At 33.0% G+C, this 10,974-nt stretch overlaps 1 protein-coding gene across 1 annotated transcript; it reads right to left on the bottom strand.

Annotated features, from left to right (window-relative positions):
* Positions 1-5,056: 5,056 nt before the first annotated feature.
* On the bottom strand, positions 5,057-9,357 carry LOC139496036 (toll-like receptor 3). Its single transcript, XM_071284464.1, has 2 exons — positions 9,050-9,357; positions 5,057-7,557 (listed from the first exon to the last, which is right to left on the bottom strand). The coding sequence occupies exon 2, from the start codon at positions 7,543-7,545 to the stop codon at positions 5,401-5,403; it is 2,145 nt and encodes a 714-aa protein (XP_071140565.1). The 5' UTR covers positions 7,546-7,557; positions 9,050-9,357; the 3' UTR covers positions 5,057-5,400.
* Between the last annotated feature and the right edge of the window lie 1,617 nt (positions 9,358-10,974).

The raw sequence follows: 10,974 nt of genomic DNA, 5'->3' as shown, positions 1-10,974 counted from the left end.
CAATTCACAAATACTCCGGCTGACCACGTTATTACCGGTGACCTCAACATTGTTGATAACACTTCCATACGAAATTTGTTATGGAAGGGTCCAAAATATCGTGAGCCGAAATCCATCAATTGGAAATACAACTTTAAAATTTTGATGGATTCAGTCGAGGATTATGCCAGGCAATGGGCTAAGCGTGAAAAGGAAGACGTAGACACTCTTCCCGAATGGATTAAGGCAGTGAGGTCGTTGATACAAATCAGAATTAAGAAACTGAATGGGTCTATCAATGCCCATGCTACGTCAATCTTTAAAGATCCTAATGTTGCAAAACACTTATCCTACCTTCATGACAAATATGTTGTTGTCCCCGCAGATAGAGCTCCAAACAACATTGTTTTTGTGTGTAAAACTCATTACATTAACTGCTTGATAAACGAATTAGGTATTGACAATTCACTTAGAAACCCAACATATACCCTCTCGACACTTACCAAAGAGGAAATCATAGGTCTGTTCTATGTTCCTTTGGAATTTCAACCAAAGATGATGAACTGGATCTTCCATCACTGTATTGGATACCTAAACTGCATAATATATAGTTATCAAAAGTACCAGGATTATAATTTAGTACGCCAGACGCGCGTTTTGTCTACATAAGACTCATCAGTGACGCTCATATCAAAATAGTTATAAAGCCAAACAAGTACAAAGTTGAAGAGCATTGAGGATCAAAAATTCCAAAAAGTTGTGCCAAATACGGCTAAGGTAATCTATTCCTGGGACAAGAAAATCATTAGTTTTTCGGCAAATTCAAAGTTTTGTAAACAGGAAATTTATAAAAATGACCACATAATTGATATTCATGTCAACACCGAAGTGCTGACTACTGGACTGTCCATAAGTTTCATTATAAACAACGGTATATTTCTGGGTCTTCCGAGTGTTCCACGAAACCTCTTTCTAAATTATTAACATCTATTTCATCAGCAATCAAAGACGAGCTTCAAAGTTATTGTGAAACTGCCTATTCTAGAGGTGGTGTGAATCAGATGTGGATGCTTAAAAATTCCAAAGATCTTTTAGAGTACATACAATCTAACTCTCTTTCATCTTATAAAAGTATTAAAACATTTGACTTTTCTACACTTTATACAAGTATTCCACATTCAAAGCTAAAAGACAAATAGAAAGAGTCGGTATTGCTTTGTTTCATAAAAAAAGAATGGCAAACGAAGATACAAGTATCTTGTATTTAATTTTCTTTAATTCTTTGATTTTACTTTACGATATATTGATGATGTTCTATCATTGAATAACCCATACTTCAGCCAATACTTACATCTCATATATCCCAGTGAACTTGAAATTAAGGATACTACTGATACTAGAAGGACTGCTTCATACCTTGATCTTTTCCTCAATATTGACGTAGATGGACGACTTCACACGAAAATCTATGACAAACGGGACGATTTCAACTTCCCAATTATCAATTTCCCAATTCTCAGCAGTGCCCCTTCGTATGGTGTTTACATATCACAATTGATACGTTATTCACGTGCTTGTTCACACTATACGGACTTCATATACAGGAGTGTGCTACTTACGCAGAAACTTCTCCAACAAAGTTATGAGGAGGACAGATTAAAATTGACACTCCGTAAATTTTATGGACACCATCACGAATTGGTGGATCCATACGATGTGTGTTTAACCAAACTAGCTAAGGACATTTTTACCAGATGGTAGATTGTGGTTTGTCATTATGTCGTCTAATCTTTTAATTACCAAACGTGACTTATTCCCGATTGTGACTGTTTTGCTGTGTGTGAATTCGCATTACTATAAGACGTGTTACGGTACTTGTCTATCCCAAACTCATGTATTTAGTTTAAATGTTCAATGTTATATTTGTAATTCTCATCGGATTTTGTCAAATGTGTTGACGTCTTTTCTATTATATTCATGTGTTATGGAAACAAAAATTAATCACCGCCGTCATTTATTAGATTTAATTTTGGTCAACATAATCTGTACGATAATTTAAGTTTGAAGTTGGATTCATAACAATCTGCACATATACATATTATAGTTAATTGCTATTATTAAGTATTGCAATATGCATTGTGTTTAAATGCAATATCAGTATTTAGTTCTATTTTAATCTTTAATCAATTCTAATTCTATCTTACTTTTGAGATATAGTTTTTCATATGTGACGTAATTTTTCTGCTGTTTCAGAAATTCCATATGTTCAAATTTTTAATGCCTTTTCACCATCGTATGTGACGTAATTTTTAATGCCTTTTCACCGTCGTATGTGACGTCATTTTCATAATTTACTGCGTTGAGGTCTGGACTGAGTCGGGTGTGTCTATTCTGTGTTGGTCTTTCATTATGTATTCGTGTTTGTTTTATGTAATGAGTTAATACTTCAGTTTCATTATGTATATCTGTTATATTCATTTGATAAAATTTACTGTTTGCAATAGCATTAATTGTTCTAAATAATTAGGATGTTCTTATCCCAAGCATACAAACTTAGCCGTATTTGACACAACCTTTTTCAACTTTTGATCTTCAGTGCTGTACAACTTTGTACTTTTTTTCGCTTTTTCGCTTTTTTATATCTGGGCGTCACTGGTGAGTCTTGTGTGGACGAGGCGCGTTTTTGGCGTATTAAATTTTAAACCTGATGCTTTTTGTTATTCATTAATCATGTGTTTCTTTGTCTAATACGTTTTCCTATTTATTTGTATTGTAGTCCTGTAATATTATGTTGTCATTTCTATAATATATTTAACATTGCCATTAAAGTGCGAGGTTTGGCATGCCACAAAACCAGGTTCAACCCACCATTTCTTCCCTTTAAAATGTCCTGTACCAAGTCAGGAATATGGCCATTGTTATATTATAGTTCGTTTCTCTGTGTGTTACAGTTTAACGTTGCGTCGTTTGTTTTCTCTTATTTTTGAGTGTAAATTGACATTGCGATAAGACGTGTCACGGTACTTGTCTATCCCAAATTCATGTATTTGGTTTTGATGTTATATTTGTTATTTTCGTGGGATTTTGTCTGATGCTTGGTCCGTTTCTCTGTGTGTTAGTTACATTGTAGTGTTGTGTCGTTGTTCTCTTATATTTATGCGTTTTCGTCAGTTTTAGTTTGTTACCCCGATTTTGTTTTTTGTCCATGGATTTATGAGTTTGAACAGCGGTATACTACTGTTGCCTTTATTTGTCTTAGGAAGGGATAAATCCTACTTTGTAAAGGATCACTCTGCTTCAAACAAAAAATTCTCTGAAACTGACATTATCAAGATGCTTGATTTCTTGATTGACAACATATTTGTTACGTTCGGAGGACGTGTTTTTCAACAGACTATCGGCATTCCAATGGAAACGAATTGTGCCCCTCTTCTTGCCGACTTGTTTCTTTATTATTATGAGGCTGACTTCATACAGGAACTTCTTAGGAAGAAAGATAAGAAATTAGCAATATCCTTTAACTCTACTTTCCGCTATATAGATGATGTTCTTTCACTTAATAATTCAAAATTTGGTGACTATGTCGAATGCAGATATCCCATTGAACTAGAGATAAAGGATACAACAGATACAGTTAAGTCGGCCTCATATCTTGACTTACATCTAGAAATTGACAATGAGGGTCGATTGAAAACAAAACTTTACGACAAAAGAGAAAATTTCAGCTTTCCAATTGTGAACTTTCCATTTCTAAGTAGCAATATTCCAGCAACACCTGCATACGGTGTATATTTCTCCCAATTGATACGATATTCCCGTGCTTGCATTTCCTATCATGATTTTCTTGATAGAGGGTTGTTGCTCACAAGGAAGCTATTAAATCAAGAGTTCCAAATGTTGAAGTTGAAATCATCTCTTCGTAAATTTTACGGACGCCATCACGTTATGGAATAACCGTTTCACAAATGATATCGGATATGTTCCTTACGTCGTAACTACAATCCCTTTCCATGTCGTAAATGTGACTACCGAATAAGACTATTTACCAGTTTTGTAATCTCATAAGCAACACGACGGGTGCCACATGTGGAGCAGGATCTGCTAACCCTTCCGAAGCACCTGAGATCACCCTAGTTTTTGTTGGGGTTCGTGTTGTTAGTTTTCCATGTTGTGTCATGTGTACTATTGTTTGTCTGTTTGTCCTTTTCATTTTTAGCCATGGCGTTGTCAGTTTATTTTCGATTATGAGTTTGACTGTCCCTCTGGTATCTTTCATCCCTCTTTTATCTCGTATGCAAAACTCCTAGGTTATGAATGTAAGTTCATGTTTATAAGTTTTGAACACTATATATGTATGTGAATTGTGTCAGTTGAGAAATCAAAATTTCATATTCTTTTTATGAATGTAATTCCCTTATACGACAAATTCGTTTCTGTATATTCATGTGTACAACTTAAAACTTAAGGACGAATCATGTGTTGTACTAACACCATCCACACGACTGGTACCACGTGTGAATCAGAAAAAGCTTACCTTCCCGAGATCCTGAGTTCGCCACTGGTTTTTTGGTATATCTCATGTTGGTCAGTCTGTAGTTTTTTGTAGTGTATTGTTGACTTTTTCGTGTTTTCATCTTTTTTTTTTCTTTTTTTTTTTTTTAATTGGAAGAGGGGGGGATTTCATTGTCAGGTTACCTTCGGTTTACATTCGGTTGGAGTCTTAAATGTCACATTTATATCTTCCACCTTTTTCAACGGTCAGACATTTGTCAGATATATGAGACAGCAACCTCATTACGTTATAAAAAAAGCTATCCCAAGACACATATGGTTTACTGTATGCATTCGATTTATCATTGATTTCCTCTCTGTATTGTGGCCTTGTACTGTTTCTGCTGTTTGGTCGGGTTGTTGTCTCTTTGACACATTAACCATTTTCATTCTCAATTTTATTTTTTATGTATTTCATACTTACAGGAAACTTGATCAAACACATGATTTGATTGATTTTGGCATGCTTAATGTCCGACGGTAAATTTTGTATGCATAATGAAGACGAGTTTAAAAATCAATAGAATAATCTTTGAATGCTTTAATAAATATTTAAAAAAGGACATTGTAGGATATTGCAAATGAGACAACGCTCCACCAAAGACAAATTGGCATAGAATTACATGTAGCAACAATAGTTTTTTTTCAAGATACATGGTTGAAAACCAGGTATATTTTTAATTAGACATGTTTTTATCTAACAATTCAATGACTATTATTTCATGTAGAAATCTGCATTACCAGGAACACAAATACACATTGCATTTGAATTTGATCGTTAATCGAATTACCTTCATAGTAGTAATTTTTTCCTAAATTCTCAAATTAAAAAATCAAAGTGTTACACGGTTGTTACAATTTTTACAGTTATCATAACAGTGCTGTCGGGGGATGCCCCAATGGCTTTCTCAGTGTTTCTACTGCTGCCGTCCAGAACAGTTCTTCACCTACGCCAATAGGATATTTCAGACTTGATGCACTGTCTAGAAGGGCTCTGAGTTGGTTCGTCATATGTTTAGAGTCAATATTTTTGAGCATAATCAATAAAAATACATCCCTTCCCTGTCTGCGCCTCCGCTCTTGAACGACATCAACCTCCCATTGACACCATTCACTTTTTGCAAAATCATTTGATAAAATAACAACCACTTTCCATGATTTCTCTAGATAGTTATTGATGTTTGCAGTAATTGATTCCCCGATTTCGAAATCTCTATGATGAATGCAAAGTTTCATTCCTTCATCTTGTTCTAGTTTCTTTAGAAATTTTTGGTGAACCCAATGGCGATCTGCATCACAATATACAACAAATGCATGATATTCGAAATCATCTGCCTCCTGCAAGGGCAGATAACCTCTTCGTCTTTTGTAATTGATTCTCCATAGGTATACATAGTTTCTAATGTTTGTTTGACACTTCATTACAATCGCAAATATAAAAGCTAATACCGTTGCTGACAATAACAAGATGATCACCGTTGTATAAATAGGATTCCATGGGGGACACTCCTTAGACGAATTTACATACTTTTGAAATAAGGTTCCATCAAGCGAGGGTGGTGCCCTACAATTATAGAGCGTTGGATAACTAAAAAGCTTTACTTTGGTTGTTTTAATCCATTCTGTAAACCATAGTTGATCACAAGTGCATACAAAATAATTATGGCTCAAATCCAGAACTTCTAACGAATTGAGTACGTCTGCAGGGAAAGATCTTTTATTTATAATTTTAATGAAATTATCTTTCAAGTTGAGGTATCTAAGAGACGTCATATTCCGAAATATTTTACTTCCGTCATTCCAATTGCTCAATCTGTTTGAACTTAGGGTCAATATTTCGAGTGATCTTAAATACGGAAACACATTTTTCGGAAGAATATAAAGATTGGCTGAGGACATTTTTAAATGTTTTAGCCTTACTAAAGGTAAAAATATGTGTTGCATCTTTGTTTCGTTTTTAGGCAAAAAATTATGGTCTAAGTTTAGAAAACTTAGATTTGGTGACAAGGAAAAAATAGTCTGTGGATTAAACTCCTCTCTATCAAAGTGGAAATTTGCAACATCCATAAGCAGACGTGAAAGAGATGAACTATTGAACGCATAATCGTCTATTTTTCGCAAAGGAAATCCTATCTTCGACAGTTGTAGAGAATACAAAACTGGGAGGGATGCGAAAATATTTGACCGAATTCTCCTCATTGGTATTCTATTGAGTAAAAGCTTGTTCAAATTTGGCAAACATTGAAAAGCTTTTATTCTTATATCTCCAATATTATTATCGCTTAAATCTAAAACTTCTAATTTTCGTACTAAACTGACATCACGGTTATCCGTCCTACACCATTCGGGAACTTTTGGGAGAAGATTTTCATTCAAACGAAAGTCTATTAGATTCTTTGGAATGCCTTTTAAATCAATTTGTTCAATTTCATTTTCACTCAAAAACAGCTTTTCCAATTTTGTTAACGGTGAAAATGTCGTAAAATTTAGTTTCGAAAAACTGTTACCTCCAATTTGAACATATCGTATTTGACTGTATGAAAAACTTGAAAACATGTCGATTGGTAGAACAAGCCAGTTATTATATTGGAAATGTAAAGATCGGAGATTTGTTGTTTTCATTTTCCCAACGGACACCTTTATTACATTAACATCTAAAAGTGTTTCTTGAAAAATACGCAAACTACCCAGAAATGTCAAATTTACAAACGCATATTCATGAATGAATGAAAGTAGATTGTTATTTAATTTTAAATCTTTCAATTTAATGCCAGTCAAATTCTGGAATCCATTTTCACCGATATGCGTCAAATTTGTTCCGCTCATTATTACAGAAGTTATAGCGTCTGGAAATTGTGGAATATAATGCAAATCTCGTCCAGTACAGATAGCTTGGTATTTCTTTGAAGGCATAATTTTACATTTACAATTCTTGTGGCATTCCTTCTGCTCTACATGACTTTTGGTCATATATAGGAAACCAAACGTTAGCACAGATATAATGTATATTCTCATTTTAAGAATAACCTATAATAAAGAGAGACAAATGATAAATGTCATTTCACAAGATTAAAAGATTTAGACGCTTACAGATGAAAAAATATAACTTCTGGTAAACATCAATTAAACGCGCATCAGAGCACAACATAACCAATAAAGGCAACATTAGTATACCGCTGTTCAAACACATGGACAATAAACAAAATCGGGGTAACAAACTAAAACTGAGGGAAACGCATTAAATATAAGAGGACAACAACGACACAAAACTACAATGTAACACACACAGAAACGGACCAAGCATCAGACAAAATCCCACGAGAAAAACAAATATAACATCAAAACCAAATACATGAATTTGGGATAGACAAGTACCGTGACACGTCTGTGTCGCAATGTGAATTTACACTCAAAATTAAGAGAAAACATACGACGCAACGTTAAAATGTAACACACACAGAAACGAACTATAATATAACAATGGCCATATTCCTGACTTAGTACAGGACATTTTTAAAGAAAAAAATAGCGGGTTGAACCTGGTTGTGTGGCAAAACAGACTTCATGGAAACTTAGAAGCGTGTTTAATAAAAAAAAAAAAAGATATTTCATCGAATTTAGGAATATTTCTATAAAAGAGAAATTTTATTACTGTAAAAAAAATACACTTCTAATACTGTGATAATAGATAACACAGCATAAATATCAAAATATATCAAATACGTTTACTTTACAGTGTTCCTAAATTTGTCTTCGTGCTATTGTGTTTCTTTTGGGTACTGCGGTGATGTGCGGACGAAAAGGCTTTTTAGTGTTATTTTCATACTGTGCCCTTATATTTTATTTAACTAAATACTTACTTCATCGAGAAAGTTAACATCATATACAGTTTGTTCCATCTACTACAAAACATATTATTCGGCGTCCTTCTCCATAAACTATCAACTACACAATCGTTTTTGTTAGCGTCCTTGTTGGATTTATTTGAATAATTTTTTAATGTTTTAGTTAGTTGTATTGTATGTTTGTGTTACACGTTGTCACAGTTTTGGCTTCTGGGTCAGAATTGTTGTCATAATAAGCTATCATATATGTTATTGTTGCTCTGTACCGAGTTAGGAATATTGTTTTGAACGTATTCCGTTAGAGATGAGGTTTGATTTTTTTTGTAGTGTCCATAGACAACCTTTTTAATTTTACTTTGTGAAATGTGGTATTTTTGTTGTACCTATTAACTGGACGTAGTTGGCAGAATTGTATCAATTGTATGTTTCACATAATGATAAAACTCTTTTTTGTATTGCTTAGAAGAAATTGGCCTTATGTCAGTTTATTTTTTTCCGATCCCTGTTATAACTTTTTGAATTCTATTTCTCATACGAATACCTTCTAATAATTGGTCTCTTCAAATAATCATTTGGTCGACTTACATTGTAGTAATTAAGATTTGAAACTGCTAGTTGAAATTTTGTGAGAAATAACGTTCGCAGAACCAAAAATAAATTTAAAGTGTACATACCTTGTTAAATATAAGGTTCCAAACTATTCGGAAAACTCAGTTCAAATAGGTCAATTTATTGCATATTTAGAGAAGCGTCTGGTATAACATGTGAACAGATACGACGAATTTACCTTATAAATGACGGCGGTTGAATCTTTTCGATCTTTTTACTGCTATTGTAGTTTAGATTTAAATATTCCTTGTTGAATTTAAACTTATTGGCATCAATATGTAGATTTGTAATATTATAATACAATTTCATCATTATAAATAGGTTCAACAAGGAAATAATTCATTTATGCTCTTTGAAACATCGTAATAAAAATTACACTTAGTTTAATAGTGCGTGGTATTGGGTTTTTTATTTTGTATTACACATTTTCACATATTTATATTTCATCACCGGATATTAAATATGTTAATAAGTATGAGTCATTTACATGTGTTTTGTCTTGATTCAAAACTTGATGCTGGTGACAGACCTTTGATACTTCCTTCTTTTCTTAATTAGTGGCAAAATAATGGCAGGAAAATTTAAAAAAAAATTTCTTGTAATGTTACATTTCTGTCTCAGATTAGGTTGACGGATGGCGCCTGTAAAAACGTTGAAACCCGCTGTATTTTTCTGCTCCTGCCCTACCTCAGGAACCTGTTGTTCAGTGGATGCATTTGTTAGGTGTAATTCATAGGTGTTATCTCGTTTCCAAATTGTTTAGAAGGAAAAGACCGTTTGTTTTCCTGTTCTTAATTGTTTAAAGTAGTAATGTTGGGGCCCTTTATAGCTTGCTGTTCGATGTAAGCCAAGACTCCGTGTTGAAGACCGACTTTTGACCTATAATTGTAAACTTTCTTATACATTGTGACCTGGATGGCGAGTTGTCTCATTGGATAATATATCAACTCTTCTTATTCATATTTGCTCATGTAAGTTTGTCAATATAACGTATTCATAAATAACTGTCATACAAGTCAGATGTTTAGCTACATTACTTCCAACGTTCAGAGTTACTGTTTGTCGTAAAACTGATTGGTGATTGATCCATGACAAGTTCTTGACTAGTTCTTAAATGATCATCTCGGTGACCAATACAATAATGCGTATTTGACTTATCTGACAGATTCTATTTGACAGTTAGCGTGACAACCGTCAGCAATCGATCAGTCACTTTATTATTTATACGGACCAATATTTCAAATGCAAATAGATGAGAACATCTTTGTTTTCAATGCAAATAACATATACGAGTTATTGCAAACATGTCTTCTTTGTTTTTAACATAAGTGTATCATTATTTGCAATTGGTTATTTCAAATGAATTTAGAAGTTTTCTTGTTGTTATGAAATGTGAATAATATACGGATAAAGATACTTAATTGGTTTTATTTTGTGTTAATAAATAGTTCAATTATTTCTACATTTTAAAAAATAATTATGACCCTTTCTTTGTCATAAGTAACATTTGTACAGTATTATTTTTTTTCATAAAGTATAATGAAAGTTACAGAAAAGATAACTAAAACTGTGTCAGCAATTTTTACAAATGTTTCTTCTTTTTATTTTAATTCGTGTACCATTATTTGTCATTAGTCATTTTCGAATACCTCTGTGTGTGAAAATATACGAGTAAAGATACTTCAACATTGTGATTGTTTGTTAAGAGTTTTATACATTTTTTATGTAAAAAATTATACATAAGGAATGTGGTTTTCTTATACTCAAACTTTTTCATATTATTTATAAATATGCCATATTTCTTCATTTTATTGAACATCTTCCATCGCATTGACATGATTTTATTGTTTTGAACACAATTTAAGTAGATTTTAGCAATCGTGATATACATATTCGTTTGGGTTTGATAAAATAATGCCTTTATACTTTTGGCAAACGGAATTCTTATAATACAATTAAGAGTTGACATTTGTCTGATCATTTCACTTCT

The sequence above is a fragment of the Mytilus edulis genome, chromosome 11, assembly GCF_963676685.1.
Source record: "Mytilus edulis chromosome 11, xbMytEdul2.2, whole genome shotgun sequence".
NCBI lineage: Eukaryota > Metazoa > Mollusca > Bivalvia > Mytilida > Mytilidae > Mytilus > Mytilus edulis.
The sequence above is the reverse complement of the archived record's forward strand: the minus strand, read 5'-3'. Positions and strand labels throughout refer to the sequence as shown.